At 40.5% G+C, this 20,804-nt stretch overlaps 1 protein-coding gene across 6 annotated transcripts in view; it reads left to right on the top strand.

Moving 5' to 3' along the window:
* Positions 1–20,804, top strand: part of SGCD (sarcoglycan delta) — a 293,057-nt gene that overhangs the window by 200,259 nt on the left and 71,994 nt on the right. For all 6 annotated transcript variants that reach the window (XR_014318478.1, XM_082771715.1, XM_082771717.1 and 3 more), the window contains one exon: positions 9,658–9,759. Coding sequence is in view for 5 of the 6 variants with exons in the window: in XM_082771715.1 (XP_082627841.1) it covers positions 9,658–9,759 (102 nt within the window). In the remaining variant the exon portion in view is untranslated. The remainder of the gene's footprint in view (positions 1–9,657; positions 9,760–20,804) is intronic.

The following is a 20,804-nucleotide window of genomic DNA, read 5'->3' as shown; positions in this document are numbered from 1 at the left end:
GAAATAACTGATGACAAGTGATTAAACTACTGCTTATCCTCTGATCCCTGTTTGAAATGAGTGGATGCATACCACAGATCTGACCACATTCTTTGCCCACCATTTACACTGGTGAGCGACCCTCACCATACCCATGCATTTTGCTCTATGAATAGTTATTTGCTGGCATCCGTTCAAAAGCAATAGAAGCAATATACTTATTTCTGCCTCCTTGGGAGTAGCGCTTTCAGTTCTTTCATTTCTTTGCTGTCCCCAGAGCCTCCCTGCTAACAACAATGTCATATACACACTGTAGATAAGTCTGGAAGACAGTTTAAATTATTTTTCAGTATATTCTGATAGTGGAAGAGCTAAATCATATATTTTTGTGTCAAATACAGCTATAAAAATTCTGTGGTGGTTCCATAGTAGCTTCTTAACAAGGGGACTATGGATTCCTCTTAACACAATGATTTTGATTCTAAAGCACATTTCTTTTTACCTATCTGTGCAAATAAATTGAATTTACCCTATATCCTGTCTCTCGCTAAAAGTATGAGATTTGATTAAAAAACAATAATCATTAAAGTAATCCCTGAAGTGTCTCTATATCAGTATAGTTGGAATCACATTTCAGAAGTATATTTTATTTCATGATCTATGTTTATCGTTTTGCTTGGCAACCTGTTTATTTTTGTTTGTTTGTTTGAATGCTATTGAACACTATTGAGGTCTAGGTTTATCCCAGCTATCCAAAGGCATCTAGAAAATATGCCTAAGTCACCTTGGAGAAGCTCCCGAGCAGCTGGGAGGAACCACTTTCAGGGAGCGATTTGGGTGCTAGGTAGGCTCCATTGCCATTTTCTCTCCCCTGCCTGCAGAGGTACCCTGGGATGGGTATCTTCCAAATGCAGGGTCATCAATGAACTGCCTTATATTAACTGAATCTGGGCTCATAAATGATTACTTGAGTTGCATTGAAAATATTCCTTCACATCATGATTATCCTACCTTTGGAGGCTGATGTTGCTATAGCAGCAAGTATATAATGCAGGTGCGGTGCCTTTTGAGAAGGTCAGTGCAACAGGAGCCTCCTCCGTCTTTCCTCGCAGCCTGTAAATCAGTGTGCTGAGATGGGCTTGTCAAATGTGCTGATAGACGGGACTTGCAAAAAAGGCCATGGCCTTGTCCCATCTCTCTGCACCAGGATTTGTATTTCTGGTAGCTTGAGCATTGGTGTGGACCTCGAGCGGGGTTTTGAAACCAGAGTGTGTTTGCATGAGCCTTATTTCTTTGAACAATCCTGGTATTATGCTCTAATTAATGCCCCGAGTTGTTTTGGCACTTTCACATCAGACAAAAATGACCCAATAATTGGCCTCATTTTCAAGAGCTAACCTCCAGAAACTCTGCTGGAGAGCTGTTACTTCCTTTTTCAAAGTCAAACCTTAATCTGCCTGCTTCATCGCTGGTTGGTGGGAATTGCTAAATACTGGGTTAGCTAGAAAATCTTACTCCAGAGTGTAAATACAAAACCCAAAAAGAATCCATTAAGATAAAGAAAGGAGGAAAAAAAATATTAATTCCTCCTTCTCCCTGGATACTTCTTTCAACAATATAAAGATAAGTGAGTTCTTCAATTCAGCCTTGGTGTAACTTGAAGGAGTGTTGCCACAGAGAATGTTTTGTCCAAGATCTTTATAGTTGTAAAAAGGATGTGTTGATTCTTTCCTTCATTTGGTGATTGACAGACTATTGTAGTTCAAGAGAATTAAACCGGAATGTATAAAAACTGATTCTGCAACCCCTTGAACTCTACAGTGAATTTACGTGCTGATTTTATTATTAAATTGCTGCATTATAAGGAAAGTACTTGTTCCTGTGAGTATAAGTATCTTTTATTCCACTTCTGAGTGAGCACAAATTTCTGCAGGATGGGACTTTTCCCTTCTAATTAGCATAATTATGGTAATGAGCTAGACTAAAAAAGACAGAGAATTCAAGGGACACATTTGGAATATATGTTGATTATAAGATAGTAAACCATGGTATTTATGTTTGAGCAAAAAAGCGGAAAAATGCTCAAGAGAATGTGGCTCATTTCATAATGGTTCAGTGCCAAAGTGCTCCATAACAGGGAGCTGGGAGGTATGAAAGGCAAATTTTGAACTCTCACTGCTATATCAATGGAAAGTGAAATTATTACCCTAGAGAGGAATTTTGCCTGTGATGGTTGTGTTGTAGTAACAATGTTGGGATTCATAAGCATTTTCCCAAAAGGTCTGCTAATCCTTTTCCCTGCAAAAATGTTCTCTCAAATGGAGTGGCTTATTTCATGCAAGTCCAGATTTTGTTTTGCCACACATCATCATATTTTGAGTAAACTCACTAGGACTTCCCTTTGAAAAGAAATACCTCCTGCCCAAAGTAGTTCCAGCAATATGCAATAAATCCGAGCTAAGCTTTCTTCAAGCACTGGTTGAATGATTTGTTTAGAAATTATTCCAGCACTAGTCTGGAGTTGTTTCAAGGGATGGGATTTAGAGCCTTTGGTCAGCCGTAATTTGTTCTTTCTGCTTAAGACTTCTTTTCCTAACTCCCTCTAAAGTCAGTGCATAAGTTTCCTTTGCTTTAAAAGACAACTGTATAGGGCTCTTAAAGTAATCATAATAAATAGTTGGTGAGTACTTAGCTAAAGTGGAAGGAACTGAGAGAGGAGAAAGGTGCCATGGGACTGTACATGTGGCAGCTGTCCCTAACGCCAGGATGATGTGCAGAGGTGTTGTATCACCCGAGCACACATGCTCACATCTGTGAGCTGTCAGGTTGTATCATATTTTTCTCTGTGAACTGCTAGGGACAAGCAGATTGCTGTGACACTAAGCTAGTTGGATAGATGGATACCGCCTTATTAATCACGCGATGGATACCTGCCTTGTTAATTGCAATCTGTGTCATTTATTCTGTTTCGGAGGAAGCTGGAGGCGTGACTTGAGAACAGGATGTCAGTGGCAGCATCGCCAGCTGCTCCTTGCTGCCCTGTGTCCCCGTGCACACCATTGGCACTTCTTTCCGTAAGGTCTGGGGGAAATGTCCTTGCTGCTGGCCCCATTTGCTTGGCAAGGAATGTGGTGTGAGCACCCAGCATTGGATGTGAAGCTTGTGAGGCTGCCAGGAGTAAATTCAAGGTTTTCTGCATCGTAGCTCATTGCCCTAATTGTGAGACATCCTCCTATTTCTTGTGCTCTCCTTGCTACGTACCCTCATCTCATCTTCCGCTTCTTATTCTCAGTCATGCAGAGCAACTCACAAGACCAAAAGTTTTCACTGGAAGTGAAGGGCTCTGGCCTTTGCGTAGGCTTGGTTTGTGCTGAATTTTGCATTAACTGTACTGGTCTGCAGGCAGCTTCCTCCTTTTGTACCCAATTCCCTGCTAAATTAGCAGCCACCTGACTTCTGTGGAGCTGTCACAAATTACTTTATGCTTGTGAAAGTAAGCATAAATGTTTCCATAGCTGCTACAACTTTAACAGCAGCTTCTGGAGGTCATTTTCCTGTGGGTAACTCCCACAGCTGGTCTTTGCTCATTCAGCTCCATGTCTCCCTGTGACTGATTGCTGCAATGCCAGAATTTTATAAAGGTGTCTTCTCACAGACTGTCACGAGCTTCTGGAGGGAGCCTTCTGTGAGCTAGTTGCTTGCTAGTCTTGCAATTTATAGTGTTGTTTTAGTGCATCAATTTGCAGCGAAGGTTTTAGCTGTGCTTCAGCTGTCTCTCCCTCCATCCTGGGGGAGGACGCATCGACTGTCCCACGTTGATGCAGGGCACCTGGGTCACCTTCCTTCATCCACTGATGTCTCAGAGCATCTGTCCTGGGCTGTGCTCATCACCTTTCCATGGAATCACTGCCCGAAAGACACCTGACAGGGATGCCTGCGGTCCGTAAGGAGGCAGAACAGGAAGGTGAATCCCAGTTGTGGACGTGAGGCCTTGCAGTGCAATTCAGAGCATATCTGTACATACAGGGGTATAACCATAGCTGCTATGCAACACCGCATTGGTTTGTTTTTTTCTACTGTGCACACAAACCTGAGCCCATGGGTCTCAAAACAAGGCCTTATGACAGAGGAAGGAGCTGTCATGCTCTCCTTACTTTGGAGGTTATGTTGCTCTGGGCCATGCTGCACAACCAGCCTTAACTGTCCAGGCCTGAGGCTACTGAGGGGTGTTTGGTTTCCACAACCTCTTGGCTTCCACAGCTAGAGACCAGGGTCTTGATTAAGAGCACTAATTAAATAAAGAAAGTGAGGAGAAGGAGGGAGGGCAAATCCTATCAGAGCAAGTAGGTGTTTGAGGCTCTGAAGAACTAACAGTGATGTGTATCTCTGTAGATCTTCCTTAAATCTATGGAAACTAGAAACATTTAATATCTAGTCAGAGGTAGAAGAGCACAGAAATCATCCAGGTAAGAGAAATAAAAACAGGTCACTTGCATTTGCTGTTTTTTTTTTTCCTGAGTTTGGATGTATTGAGCTGTGTAATAAATTGCATATATCTGGAAGCGATGCAGAGCACAGCAATCAATAATACAAGCAATGATAATCAGGTGTTTCAGCCATCTGACATGAGCAGTCTCCAAAGATAATTCTCTCCCACAGGACATTACCAAACATAACTTCAGTTTATTCCCAGGAAAAGAAGCAAGTGCTTACCTGCCATGCAGAGGCAAATCTTGTCAACAGTTTTGCTCCAGAAAGCTGAAAATGGATGGAAGTGCAGGAAAAAGAACGAGGGGAGATGCTTTTTCACAAAGCAGCCCACAACGCTGACACATGTTGGGGCTGGTGGTGGCCAGAAGGCAGCTGCTGCTCACAGTGTTTGCCTTCACCAATGTCTCTAGAAAATCCTTAGGAAAAATAAAAATCAGGAAATGGCAAATTTGCCTTCTATGTTCAGAAATACCAGAGGAAGTGCAGAGCAGTGTGAGACTGAATTTATCGTTTGTAAAGAACAAAGCATCCTGGCATGAAGGGCCACAGTGAACACATGCTATCACCACTTTGTTTCTTAACTAGGTTAAGCTACGGCAAGAGCCCAGCCTCATTTAATAAAGCTACCCGTGGATGGCAGACACCACTGAAAACTTCCCCATGTGCATGTAGCTCAGATCAGTGCAGTTTATGCAAGTCCCATGTATTTACCACACCAATTACGTGTCTCTGGTTACATGGGCTGCTTTTCCTTAATTTTTTATTTTCTTATTAACTTACTATTTTCTTATTTTTCTTGTATTCTTATTAACTGATTTTTCCTGCTACTACTCATATAGTTATAAACAAATAAGAAAGTAACCTACAGCTGTTAAAAAAGAAAACAAAACAAAAAAAAGGTAGATTTTGCCCATGTATATGGCCACAGGGCTGACTACAAGGCAGCAAGGAGCCTCAGCATTCAGGTAGCATCAATACTGAGCTCTTCCTCTAACACCAGCACCATCAGTTGTAATTGGTTGTTAAACTGAACTTCTTCTCAAGCTAATAAAAATGAGAAAGTCTTCTGTCATTCAGCAACACCAAAATGACATTTATGTTATTCAGGATTTTACCATTGCTGTCCCATTTTAACACAGAGCAGTCAGTGATAGCACATAAATTTTTATGCCTGCCCATTACAAGGCATTGTATAAAAAGAGAGGTGGTTTAGACGATAAAGTTGATGTGAAAGTTTTCACCACGCTCTTTCTAAAAAGCTGAATAATTCAGAGCAGGTGGTAATGGAAAGTTTCTGACTCTGTGCCTCTTGTTTTCCAGAAGTTAGCCTGGATGCTCCCACAAAGCTGGTTTGTGCCTGCACAATAAAGTCATTCATTCTCTGTTGAGGAGTCTACTAATAAAAAGGGGAGAAACCGAGATCGTCAGATGTCAGTGTACCAAATAATCAATACCACATTGTTTTTTGTTATTCACAAACAACATAATGGCAGATAAGGATATATACCAATTGCAGACACAGTGTTTAATAAAAAAAAAAAGTCATGATATCTGTCTCTCTGGCCAGCTTTCTGCTACATTTTATAGGTCAAGGTCCATGAAATTTCATAGCACGAGTGCTATATATATTCACTGTAGCAGAGTATGACATTTAGTTTCTATTAAACTATATACTTTAGGGAGGAGGAAGATGCTTTATCAAAAACAACATGCAAGGTAGTCTTTCACCCAAAGATTTCTTCCTAATGTTTCTGTATTTTGGTACCTTTATACAATTCTGCCAGCTGCAGATATTTTTTTTTTTTTCCTAATGGGAAATAATAAAGGAATACGATTTAATAATTATTTTACTGTAAGAGATCAGAATTTCTCATTCACTTTTAGTCTCAAATTACAATCTTTGCATGTTTTTTGCCTTACTCACCCAGAATGTCACTACAAAAAGCTGTCATCTTTATCACAAGAAACACGAGCAGTAGAGAGTTAATGATGGTAAGTGTCAGTACTAAGCATTGCATCCTGATCCCAAACCCCAGCAAAGTCAGGAGGTGGTGTCCGGTGAGTGGGGCTGCAGTGAGTATGTCAAAGGCTGAGAAGAATAACATGGGGAAGTGCCTTATTTTCTCCCACCCAATGGTTTTGTAACAGCATGTGTTGGCTTGTATGATATAAATCAAATGTGTTCTTGATATTCTAGTTGTAGAACATTGTCCCATAGGCACAAGTCTTTTGGAATGTATGGGACCTGCTAGATATGTGCTATTTGGCCCCTATGAGTATTTTTTGACCTGCTAGATGTGAGCTATATGGCTCCTACAAGTGTTTTTTACATGTAATAGTCCTGTGGGGGTACTTGGAAACAAAGGGTGAAGGAGAGAAAGGAAGAGAGAGACTCAAGAGAAAAGTGGAATGCCAGATATGCATCCATACTCAGGATAGACTGAAGCCATAAGCCACTGAAATTGCTCATTTGCCATAGCTTCAGTCATGACTTGACCAGTGCCTTTATAGGTCCGTGTTGCTGGTGGAGTATTGCCCCACGTCACCTCAGGAGTGAGCCCTGGAAATGGTCAGGATTGCAAATCCCCAGAGATGGTTGTTCTTGTAGCTTTGTGTTGCATACACCTGCCCATCTGACCTGCAACTTTTCTAATGAAACCAGGGAAGAAACTGCAATGTGAAAGCCCTTAGGGCTTACTGAAATATCTATTTTGGGAAATATTTTTATTTTTTTATTTTTTAGCAGTGCAAAACATGTAAGGGTCTGAAGATAGCTGTAATAATTTCTGCTCACTCAAATCGCAAAGCATACCGCTATCAAAATTTAATCTTGGCTCTTTGGTGCATAATCATATTTCACTCATTTTCCTTCATACTTTTGCTTGAGATAAATGAACCCCCTTCTGTGCCACCACCAACCCAGAATTCATAAGCCAGTATTTTACACCTGGGAAGGGGAATGTAGCAACTGGCATTTTATGACCCATCTCTCATTCCCCTCCCTTCAGCAATCAATAGCATTTTCAGTATATGTCTCTATTTAAAGTTCACTTAGAGCTTTCAATTCAAAATGATATGACAGCGGTCAGTTCATCAGCCAGCACTCCTGAGCCTGCCTTTGTTTGTGAGACATCACGTTGTGGCAAAAGCAATCTTTGCTTGGCAGGGTACACCCTGGGAGCGATACTTCTTGCAACAGGGGAACCTCTGGCAAGTGACCAGCGTCACTGCTGAGACGCGCTAGGGCTTTGATTTGAATCCCTCAAAATTCCCATCGTTTGGCAGTGGTTTATGTGAGCCTCTTTGGGTTAGTCGTTCACCTCTAATGGGATTGATTCCTCTTGCCAAACTAGAGGCGCACACACAGCATGAGGAGGAGGAGGTAGATGGGTTTTAGTTTTTGCAGCTGGATTAGGAAGCGTTCAAGATTCATGCACCAACCTCGGTGCTCTCTACAGCCTCCTGAGGAGGGGAAGGCGACGGTCTCTTCTCCTTGGGAACCAAGGACAGGATGTACAGGAACAGCACAAAGCTGCACCGGGGGAGACTTACACTGAGCGTTAGGAAAAACTCCTTCACCCTGAGAGTAGTCAAAGGCTGGAACAGGCTTCCTAGCAAGGTGTTTGGTGCCCCATGACTCACAGCATTATCGTGGCATTTGGATTATGCCCTTAATAACATGCTTTAACTTTTGGTTAGCCCTGGCAGTTGGCCTTCTGATCCTTGTAGGTCCTTTCCAACTGAGTCGTTCTGTTCTGCTCCTTACATTAGATTTGGTTTTGATTATATTTGTTTTTGCAATTCCCCCCACACATCATGTTTCTTAAACACACACGTACCCCTTTCTAAACAATTATAGCCTAAACGAATCTAAGTCCCACATCTTATTAAAAGTTGTGACTTTCTCTCACAAGCTAAAGGTGAAATATTTTTAGTTTGGCCCGATTCTGCTCTCTGCTAATGTATCCATATACCTGTCTTATTGCATAAAAACTGTAAGAAAAACTCATACGCAATTTTGACATACATTTTGCTTGCTATTATGGTATGTCAGATGTTTCATTACATCCTGGATGTACATAACTAAACAATTTCTAAAGAAAATGGACTATTTACAGTCATCTGCTGGAGGCCTGCAGCCAATGCTTCGTGTCATTTGTCAAGATTTCTCCCATTGAAGCACAGGGAGCAGTGGGGACTGGGGGAGCTTGGCACTGTGCAGAGCTGGGGAGAGTGTTGATAGCTCCTCAAATGAGGAGAGAAGAGAGATGCATGTTACAGCATTCACTTAATGCCTGATCTCTGGAACTTCACAATGGTTATTCGAAAGGCAGGAGACCCAAATATTTGGATACAGAGGTTTGGATTGCTGGGATGCATTCAGGCTGTGCAAAAAGCAGAGGAAAGGCTAAAATCCTGAGCCAATCATCTCAGGAAATAAAAGTCAGAATTTAGCCCAGGACAAGAGAGCAATCCATTAGAAAGATATTCCTGTTGTGTAGTTACTTTTCCCAGAGCACGTATTTGCAGAAATGTATATTTTGATCGAGCTGTGTAGTGTCTTTACAGCATCGAAAGCACAAGAAAACCTGTGAGACTTAAAACTAATCAACAGTTTTCCGCATCTTTTTGTCATAAGCCCTAAGGACTTCACACCAAAGAGTCTGTGTTTTGCAGAGATTTCCCCAAACACTGGGGGTCAGGTTCTATACCACATTTTATTGCAGTACTCTTACATAGCCCAAACTTACTTTGTCGGTTCAGTGGAATTAATCACACATTCTCCATATGGAGTTCAGTAAAATTAATCACATATTCTTTGTATGGATTTGTCGTGAATGAGAAGGTATATTAATATACGGGCACACGGTTAATATTCCAGTGAATAGTTTCCTGTTAATGCAGAGCATCACTGCATCTCTTTGAGTAGAGATGACTAGCTTAAAAGAACATCTTTCATCTGTGTAAATGGTTTACTGGGGGGCATTGCAGATTGCTCTGAATGGATTTATTTTTTTTTTCACAGAAACAGAGCTAAAAGGATAACACAAGTAATTGCATTCTCTAGTGCCTCCCAGTGCTTTACATGTTCTCCTCTGCAGGAAAAAGAAATCTTTCATTTATTGTCAGACTGATGAATTTAGTAATTGTAACTAATGGGGTTGTTTCTTTTTGTATGTGTTTTAGGATGGAATGGGCAACCTGAGAATCACGGATAAGGGTCTAAAGCTGGAAGGAGATTCAGAATTCTTGAAACCTCTCTACGCCAAAGAAATCCGGTCAAGACCAGTAAGTTGTCGGGAAAGAAATGATCACGTTTCTGTAGTCCTAACTGTAAGAAACCTTGAAGTGGCAGGGTGACATGGTTACCGGATAAATTACTTTGGCCGTTCTATACAAATGTAATCTGGGGAGAGAGACAGTGGGTGTCCCTTGGGTACTTCATCAAGATACAATATCATCTGGGCAGTTGTAAGGTTGATATATGTGGGTTTAGTTTGTGTAAGTCACAGTTAACATTCTCCCAGGACCACTGAGATTTCACATTGTCTTTTGGTCTCCCTTTAAGATAAATCATAAGCAGTACTCGACTGAAAGACCTAATATTTCTGAGGTACAGTGGTAGCAGGCAGTTGTGAAATCCAGATTGTGTTTAAAGTTAGTCCTTTTCTGCAAAGGCCTGATGCTTTGGCAGAAGGGCCTGATCTGTTAGCTGTCACAATAAACCCATACTATGTACTCAGTCCTATTTCATGTTGTATCTTAAAATTATGTGCAGTTAAAATTCAACGCTGCTCAGTGAGACTGCTTGACAAAAGTGGCAAGGATGTTAACAACTGAAAATGAGAAAGAACCCAAGTGTGATTGAAATAGCATTTTTGTGGTAGCGTTTCATTGACCGTCAGTGCCTTTTGTTCTTTCTAATGCAATCCCGTTTGTCCTGAGTAGCTGTAGCATAACTGAAAAGATTACATATGGTTTCCAGAATCCTCCTAAGAAAATGTCATCTATCTTGTTTCCTGATCTGAAGTGTTAATTTGAGTCAGATAGCAACCTTCCATTTTGATAACAATGGCAGGTAGCTAATTAAATAGTTAACGTCCTTTTATCCAGCATTTCAGTGGTCTTGTAGAAATTGGAACTTGTAGAATAATCAACATAACATCCAATACAATATCCTATTTAATTATTGAAGGTTGTAACCTCTCTAAGATGGCTAGGAATTGATTTTAACAAACATAATCATTTTAGGAAGAAAAGTTAATGAGAAAACATTCATATCTATAAATGTTTTCATCTCCGAATTAAAAGAGAACTATAAAACCTTACGTGTCATACACTTTTTAATGTAAAGTGTGTGGAAAAGGTGCAGCACTCAATTTGATAAATAGACTGAAGAATTGCCATTTACATTTCTTTTTCTTCAGTTAGATGGCTAAAAATAATATTTGATTACTGAGAGAACTAAGAACCCCTTCTTGCTACTGGGAATTTACTGTTTACATACCATTGTGCTGATTTACATTTTAATAAGGTGGGGGGACAAAAGGTGTCTCCTTCTTGAAGTTATAAAACTACTTTCCTCACCATTGATAGTTTAATGAATGCAAGGAAAAACAAATATAAGTTAAGGGCTCTATGTGCTCCTTGCTTTATCCATCCTCCAGGATTAGACTTATTTTTGCTGTTGCCCCGATAAGGGTCTAGTTGCAAGCCAGAAAATGCTGATCTACATCCTAGTGAGTCAAAGGCTCTCTGCTGACTTCAGTAGATGAATCCTGGATGCTATATTAACTATTTAGTTGCATAAACCATATGTGTAGTTTCTCTGACTTCTTCGTGAAGTTAAACTGGAATAGCCTGTGCTGGCTTTCAGGTTGCTCACAACAATTCTGGAATTATTAATGGACTGAGAGCAACAGGGACAATCCTATTGATTTCAGTCAAATTATGCTTCCTTGTGCTGTGTGTGAATTTGGCCTGTAGTACATAAATCAAAGGATTTCATTCAAAGGATGATACTTAAAGTCTATTTAAAAATATTATTAAATAACCAAAGCTATATTTGTTTAAAGCACAGTAGTATGACCCAGAATTCTCTTGGAGGGAAGCATAGAAGGAGCTCCTGATCTTGATGAGTATTGCTAAAATAAAGTGCCAAACTCAGCAATCACTAGTGCTGATGAATATCCAGACCAATACCATAGTAATCTTCTCTGGGTTTTCAGAAATGCATAATACGGCTTTAAATGTGTACAGTGTAACAGAAACAATATGACAAATCACAGTAAAGAATATCCAAGAAATAAGCTGGCATATAGTATTTTCCTTATGCTTAATTAAACAAAATAAGAGTTGTGTGCAGCAATAGATAATGGTTTTATTTAAAGCTCAAAAGTCTTTCAAACACTGGTTATTTACAGTAGATTTTCAGGGGAAAAAGAATTGCAATGTTGGTATTGTTCTATGTTCTAGATGAAAGGGCTCGGTGAGCTCCACGGCATTGGTGGAAATGACGGGGGAAGAATCATGTTTTGCCATTCCATAACCTCCACGGATTGGATTTTCTAATGAACTCTAATAATTGGTGCAAGCCTGAATTTGTCACTGGTCCCTCATCTTTGCTATCTCTTTAAGTCTCAGGAAAGTGGTAATTAATATACATGCAGACTTGCTTTTTTTTTTTTTTTTTTTTTTTTTTCAGGTTTAAAGATAGTTTTCGGATTTCCACTTCAAATGGTTCTCTTTTTCAAACTAATTTGGCAGGAAGGGAAGACCAAAGCATAGACAGGAGCAAAAGCCCCTCAGGTGTCATCCTAAGTGACTGTAGCTGTGCTGGAACCTCTGAGTTTCTGTGATTTGTGCCTTAAAGAGCTGTAGCAGGTACCACCCCCTTTATCACCTTCTGCAGTGAGTGGTTGCTTTCAGCTGCTCTTCTTTTGGAAGGACAACTCATTGCAACTGAAATTACATCTGGGAAGAACAAATTTGTGGTACTGTGGCATGCAATTTATGATACCAATAAAGGTATCTTTTTGGCCTTCTCTTAGAAAATATCAGCAGAAGGATTGTGCCAAAGTGTTTTGGTCCTATGCTGGAGATGTGGACTTTAAAATCCCAGGCTTGAACTGGCTGCTAAAAGCTACTTCCAGCCAGTTTCCTTCTACATCACTGCTGCCTCCTGTCAGCAATGACCTGCCAGGCTCATTCACCTTTTCCCTCACCCATTCAAGAATGACACCCCCAAATACCTCTCTCTTAGGAAACAAAAGGAACAGAGGCTCTTTGTTATTTTGAGTCCTGGCTCAGTAATACATGGTTTGTAGTGCCTCCTGGATTAGGATCCTATTTGTAAACATGAGAGCTTGCAAATAAATATAGCCTTGTTATCACACAAGCCTGAAGTTTATCTGGAGAGTAATGAATAGTAACTGGTGGTAGCAGTATTTGCACCCTTGTAGTCTTGTTTTAAAGAAACAAGATAGATGCATTCACTTTTCCAGGAGTGATCAGAGCATCTTAAACTCCCAGTTGAACATATTGCACAGTAAACAGTATTTTCCATGCCACTTGCATGGAACATGAGCATCTTGCTGCCTTTAATTAGGAAGTTAACTGGACCATGAAGTATTGCCTGTGTAAATAAAAGTGATTTGTACTTAGTCAAGAAGGTGCATTAGGAATCCTCACGTTTCTTTACTTGCACATAAATTATGGAGATTATTAAAAATTGGAAGGGTCATCTATAAACCCATCTGTAGCTCAGCTGCACTGTCACTCTCAAAATGTAGCTGTCTTTCTAACTGTTGTAATTTATTGTGGACTATCGTATGAACCATCTGCTCACTTATAAATCAAACAAACTTTGACTGAAAGTTGCACATACCAGCACAAATTGTTAATTTTATGTGCTGGAAAGCAACAGCAACAGTTTTGTGGTCTGCAGTCTTCACTGTTTAATTTGAATTGAAATTTTAAAATGGAAATTTTCCTGCTTCTGTCAACAAGAACTGCTAACTAGTAGGTTCCTTGAAACTTACTATAAGCAGGTTAAGATTTCTTTGGTGCAATCGTGTTGCTTTGAAGCTTGCCACTTCCAGGACTGTAAGTAACTTAAAAGGGGCAAGGCAGCAGGCTAAGTGTATTTTCCATTCCAATAACAATAGACATATGCTGAGGTTATGAAGGAAAATCAAGTGAATTACTTCTCTCAGGAACTGTGTGACAACCAATGAGATGATAATCTCAGCTTTAGGAAACAGAGAGAGATGTTGCTTTGACAGGATTAGGATGTTTTTGCCCTCTCAGTGTTCATTTCAAGTGCAAAAATGGAAGAAAGAAACCTCAGTTTGCACATGTTTACACCCAGGCTTAAATTTTCTTAGCCTGTATCCTGATCATGAGAGTGACATGATCACTCTCAAGCATTGATTTGTCTGATCAAGATCTGAAGTATAAAGCTTGACTGGGGTCCTGCCCTTACTGTATTTTTCCTGTTTCATGTTGAAGTTCTGCTTCCTGTTATTTCAATCAATTGGGAAAAAAAAAAAAAAAAAAAAAAAAAAAAAAAAAGCAGAATCCCATACATTAAAGAAGAAAAAATAACGGGGCAAAGTGAAGTGTCTCTTTTTTTCTGTAATGTCAGAGGTCCCAGTCCTGCTCACTGTGGGAAGCACCTTGAGCACCTTGGGACCAGGCAATGAGAGTGCCACTGAGAACCACATGCTTTGAGTTGAAGCAAACCCTGTCCCATTTAAAGCTAAATAAAATATCTAGTAACTGCCATGGAAAAAGGTCTGGGCCTCTCGTAGTACTTGGCTGTGATTCTGCAAGGGCATCTGTTTGGCCTACAGAATTCACAGTTGTGAATTAGGGCTGATAACTGCTATTCCCTTTACTGGTGTTTAGTAAGTTCTCATCAGCATAAAAGCTAGACTAGTGAGTGCATAAAATATGCTTGTCTGCACTTTTCATTTTTCCCAGCCAGTATTTGAATGATAGAAATTTTGAAGGAAACTTTTAAGACTAATAAATAATTATTTTGCCAATGTACTTGTCTCACTATGTTCAGATCTGGAGGAAGAGTGGCATAGTTGCAAAGCACAGAAGCAATTCTGTAATGCAGGTATTCTTTTGTATTATTTACTCTGCAGGTCTACCTGCCCCAAAGCTAAAAATACTTACTGAAAAACAATAAACCATGTATTTGGATTGCAAAATGACATTTGCCCTCCGTGGGGGCATACCTGCCTCACAGCCATAAATACATATTTATAAACAGTATAACATACTAATTGGGATTAAAAAGCAACATTTACCCATGAGGTAAGGCAATGCAAATGGCAAGATAATTGCAACTTTGCGAGATGTTCAAACTGTGTGGTAGAAATCTAGCTTTCAGCAAAGGCTCAGATAGATAAAATGAAAGAAGGCTGCTTTTCTGAGGAAGGGGATGGAATAATGCTTTTTTTTCCCCCCTTGTCAGAGTTTACAGAGCAATAAAAGGATATTGAATTAGTTCCTGATGATTTGGTCTAGCGGAGTGCTTAAGGATTTCAGCATGCTCGCTGAAACCATGGCAGGGTGGAAATGAAGTTTGTCTCACCATGCTGCTGTCACTTAGCAGTCCCTGCGCACTCCCACCACCTCTTTGGCATTACTCCTGTCAGTGTTTAGCTATTCCCTCAGTGACCAGTTCTTCAGAGAAGGGAAGAGTCTTCTCTTATGCACATTATCATGTGAATGAGCCTGGCAGCTCACAGAGGTGTTGGTCCCCCAGCATTTGCCTCTGGTGCAGTTCAGCTGCCGTTGTGACTTCAGGGACGAAAGCACTGTCTCAGGTAGGCAAAACTCACGCTATCCAAGGTCAACTTCTGAAGCATGATACTTCCTTTAATTATATGTTCAAAGCTTTCTGCTTCTCTGAGTTGATTTTTGGCAGCAGATCTTAAAACAGTGTTTAAAAGCCCTAGATGTATTTATTTGTTTGTTTGTTAAGTACAATTTTGCTAGTGATGGCACAGCCAATGAAAGGAAGTGTCTGCAGCCCTGCCTGGCCACCTCATGTTCTCCCTGTAGAGTTTGTTAAGCATCCGCTGTGGCACCCCTCCAAACACCTTGTCATTAGAATGTGTGCCAGCATGGGTTTGGTATAAAAGTCTCTCTCTGTTTGGTCAGTCTATGTCTTTCTTGCCCATTAGCTATGAGCAGAGAGAAGGGAGCGTATTTAGGGGCAAAACAGTAAAAATGAACAGAAGCAGATGAGCAATTTGATAAGAGCATCATTTTGGTAGAAGCACCCTCCCTTGATGCACAGGTACCCTCGCCATCCAAAGTGCATTCAAGTCTCTGTATGGCAGTAGGCTGTAAGCATCCACTAGGATTGATAAAACTGATATGCTCTCCTCTTAATAAAATTAATTCTCAAGCAATAAAATCCAGAGATCCTACTTCAGACTGAACTTTGGTTTTCCTGGAGCCCTGGGGGCAGTTAGTGGCTCTGCAGTGTTTCCAGTGTGCTAAAAAGGTGGAAGTTTAAACAAATTTTATAGCAGCTGTGAAAACATTCCCCTCTAGCTTCATAGTAATATTGGCCAGAAGTTTCCTAACTTTGAATTTTGAAGGAAATTTTGTAGGATAGCTGAAGGGGTACTTCCAATCACACCAGAATTAAATCTTGCTTTGCGTATTCCCTGTGGTTTGTCTAATGAGCTGGTGTTATGTGCTGCACACTGAGAGCACAACAGGGAGCTGAAGTATCTCGCCAGCTGCAAAATGTGTTTGAGTAGCCCAAAAAAGAGAGAGAGAGAAACCTCTGAAGTGAAGAAACTTTTTGGAATGACTCTACAACTTATATTTCAAAGCAAAAATCTCGTGGAGGCTGCCCATGGCATTTTGAAAAGGATTCCATTAAATGTTGCTAACATGTCATAAGCTCTTTTAAATGGAAGGGTAATGGCTCATAACATTTGTAAGCATTTTAATTTCATGCAATATGAGCAGCGTAATCAACACCTATTAAAGTCAATCAGCTGTGCCAAGTGGGCTACCTACCTCAGCTTTTGTCTATATTTTTCATCATGGGCACACCTCTAAACTAGCTCTGGGAACAGTACATTTGTACTTTCTTACCCTAGAGATCTTGTGTCCAGAAAACCCAGTATGGTCCTTGCAGAAGTATCTGAACCCATAAGCTGAATAAGCACTTCTGGTCGGTGGTTTTTGTCTTCTAGGTTGGAAGTTTGGGCCATAGATTTTATGCAGGCTAGTTACAGCCCCAAAGCCGAACAAGAAGGAGAGGGAGAATTTCCCAAATGATCTCTGTTTCGTTGACTTTTTCTCTTTGACAGGTAAAATTTCTCTGCTTGAGCTGCTCGTGTGAAGAGAGGGGAGCTGTTCAGATCATGTTTGTTTTGCTGCTCTGATCTGATTCCCTTCTCTTCATTTTCAACATTTGCAGCTGGACTCTGCGGTCATAAAAACAAGCGATGTGCACCACAGCTCAAAGCGAGCTGCTGCACTAAGGCTGGGTGCTCTGTGGTCTCTAAACTTTTGCATTGCATTTTTACCATGATCCCCGGAATTGCTTGCATTTCAGCTGTGAAGAGGACGACAGCAGGGCTGAGTTGTGTGGTAGGGCTTTATTTCCACAGAAATGTTGCAAATCAGCTGATGTGTTTTTAGCTGAGTTGTGAGCCTTAAGACTGGAGTAAAAGCACTAGAACCTAAAAGGGAATAAACATTAGATTTATTTTATTCCCCCAAAAGGAAAAAGAAAATACATAGAGTTACTGATTTTAAAGTTGAAAGAAAAAATAGCTGAGCTGAATGAATTTGGCAGGCAGTTTCTTGTAGTCCTCGAACATGCACAACAGTTCTAGTGTCTGTTAGTTCAGTTTAGGTTTGGCATCTCAAACTATCTATATGAATTAACTTGCATGCTACCTATATGAATTAACTGCAAAGCTGCTCTGAATCTCCCTTTTCTTAATTAGCCATTTATTGTGGCCTGTCAGTGTTCCTGTAGGCGCGTAAACCTCTAGGTACTGTACTTCATCCTTAGTTTTCTACATTTACTCTTATGCTTAAAAAGGGGGGGATGGGTGAGGGTGGGAAGCATGAGGGGTTTACTGGGAGTTTTATGAGTGTGGGATGCATCAGTCTCATCTACCAATGATGCTTACTTGGCTGTTGCTTACTTTTGTTGTCAGACAAGCATTACTGTTAAAAGAGAAGCAATGTTTCTCTTGTTGACTACAGCTGACCTGAACCAATGCTTGGGATTGAACGCTTTTGTGGGTCATCTTGAATTTTCAGTCAGAAACTCGATCCAACTTTCGTCTTAACAAGCTGTAGACTCAGAAAGAAGTAAGCCTTACAAAGCACCTGAAACTGCTTGGGGAAAAACGTGCGGTTGTGTACGGCTGCATTTCTCTCTCTCAAGGGCAAAGGCCTTGAGTATAAGGATTTACTATGTCTAGACAGCTCTGCTGACAATCAGGATCCTGGCTGCTTTGGAAATGCTGAAGTATATAAACAACTTCTTAATACTAAAAATCAAAAAGGAGTAAAACTTCGTACAGTGCGGATAGAGACAAAAGGACTGAGGAAGCGCTAAAAGACAAATAGTGAGAGCCAATTATAAAGAAACAGAATGTTTTTTTCTGATGTTTCCAGGAAGTCTCAATAGCAGAGCTTCATGTCCTCTTACCACAGGACAGCAAACACTTCTGCAACTCTTCTGCTGATCAAAACTATTTCAGAAGCAAAGTTATGTATTTTTTAAGGCAAGTGTTACTTGACAAGACGAGCTGTGCTGTCATTAGTAAGTGCAGGCACACACCACTGGTTTTACAGACAGTTCAGTTTAGCTGCTCTTTGATTTGCAACAGGAAAGGAAAATCAGACCTTCCAGGTTTCATTTACAAGCTGCTTTGCCAGTAATAAGAATTCCTCTGATTGTTCTGCTTCTAAATGACAGATGTTAGATTTGGAGAAAGAAGAACACAGGGTGAAAACAAGAACAACTCTGAATTTGCTCCTATTTTTTTAGGGCAAATTGGTTGAGACTCTTGGGAAAACTGACTTGCTTCTTTTGAAAGTAAAAGTGAGATTTCTTTGGCTGTTAACAACTCCCTGGCTGGAACATCTCTATTTTTGATCTCTATTTGTCTGAGGCTGTGCCTGGCTGTCTGCTCCCATGTGCACCAGTGTCTTTCAGGAAGGGATGGTCCCATGCCAGCGTTAGTGGCACAGTGTTGGAATGCAGGATGCTGCTGTACATGTGTGATAAAAATGGCTGTAAGTCTAGTCTAAGAGACGGGCATTCTGATGAGAATCATTGACTTAGTCTTCAGTCCAACCAGATGTTTAATTACGTGCATAATTTACAGATATAAGTTACTTCACTGATGCCAGTAAGGCTATTCACATGCATAAAGCTAACCATACGTTGTGTTCTTTCCTGGATTGTACCCTGTAATTCCTACGTACGCTGCATGTAAGTGGCAGTGTGAAGCCACTGGCAGGAGTCCTTCATGTTGATCTCCATGCAGACACAAAGACAGGCCTTTCCAAAAGGTTTTATGGTGTCAATAAGTAGACCGAGAGTGGGGATCATGGTGGGCCAAGTGGCGTGTTCATTTGCTCCTACAGGAGCTGAGGAGTTGTGTGAGGAGTCCTGTAGCCATCTGCATGTTCATTTTAATAGATCACATGCCCCAAGTATAAAAGAGTGTGGTGATAGAGCTGACAGATATTTTCAAATAAAACTTGACATGGTTAAAAAAAAATCCTTCTGAATGATGGAAAGCAGTTTCCAAGATGATGCCCTTTCTCCTTTTTTTTTTTTTTTTTTTTTTTTTTTGACTGCAGACTTTTAGTACAGAATCACATGTCCAATGATTTCCTCTTGATTTGCTGTAATTCTGAGTCAAGTCTGGTTGCCCCTTTTTTTCTTCTTCTTTTTTTTTTTTTTTTTCCTAGCTTAGTTTTAAAAGGTGGAATAACTTCTTGTGGCAGGTCGCACAAAGCACTAACAGGTAGTTTGTTCCTCATTTCTCTCTGAAGGGGAATAACCTATGGAACAGAAAGAAAATTCAAGATGTTTCAGCTCACAGTATTTCTTCCTTGTTTGTCCATGAGGACACAATCCTTGTTTGCCATCCTTACGTGGAATTGCAGGATATTCCTCTCTTTCAAACCTTGAGTTTTCCCTGGGCAGGAGCAGAGCAAAAGTGTTTGTGGCTTTTGCCTTCCCACCACTAACTTTCCCTAGGTAGCATCAGCTGAACTGCATCGCTGTCATGCAACTTCCCCCAGAAACACCCCTTCTAAGGATGTCTGTAAGCAAAAGGGGTTAGTGGAGTGCTTGAAATGCATTCCTGGATCTTGGGAGCCCTTAATTCAGTTCCCTTATAAATTGATTACTCTGTGGCATCAGTCATGGTGTCTCTAAATTCAGCTTCCCTTCTTCAGGGTGGAATTACAGCCCTTTCCTGTCTTTCTGGGATGCGATGAAAGACTGGAGAGGCTACAGGAGTGGAGGCAGGCGAGGGCAGGAGATGTGATGTAGGAGTTACAGATAGGATGAAGAACCACAGAGAGCTTTGGGTAATGCATCTTTGCATTTCTTTCCCTACTGTAACTATGAGAACAGGTGAAGAGTGTGCTAACAAGGAGAGCTAGGCAATTCTGGAAGGGAGCGAATGAAACATTGCAGCTTTCCCTTTTGAAATGCTGACTATCGTATGGCATGCTGGCACAGAAACTACAGTCATTGAAGGACATCTTCCTTTGGAAAGTTCTTCATTACGGTCTAGAAGGAAAGGTTTTGTTTAAGGTTTATTCCGAATGATTCGATGCTAAAATTGTAAATCTCTGTTATGAAAATGAAGAGTAAATGCACACCAAGACTTGCATAGGATCTTAGTCAATACCAGACACTGCTGTATTCTTAATTTGTAGTTTGAAACTGTGCAAAGAAAGTGGCTATTATGATACAGGCTTTTTTCTTTTTCTTTCCAAGCTAAAGCTAGATATTGCTCTTCTAGTTCTTTTTCTCCTTGAGCAAAGCAATATACCATTCCGTTGTCTCTCTCTTTATTTAGACAAAAAATGGATTTGTCATGGGGCATTTAATGAATAAAAGTGGTTAATATCTGAGTTCTGTTTCTCTGCTAAGAAGCCAAGAGCAGCTGCAAAAAAGTGCCCGTGGCACCATGAATGGGTGGTGACTGATTTAGAGAGAAACATGCTGTTCACTGAATCATCCGTATCACTCTTCACGGTGCCTGGAAAGTCGTCTTTTCCAAGTACTGTTACAAGCTGAGCCT

Source organism: Aythya marila, assembly GCF_965140915.1.
Source record: "Aythya marila genome assembly, chromosome: 14".
Taxonomy (NCBI): Eukaryota; Metazoa; Chordata; class Aves; order Anseriformes; family Anatidae; genus Aythya; species Aythya marila.
The sequence above is the reverse complement of the archived record's forward strand: the minus strand, read 5'-3'. Positions and strand labels throughout refer to the sequence as shown.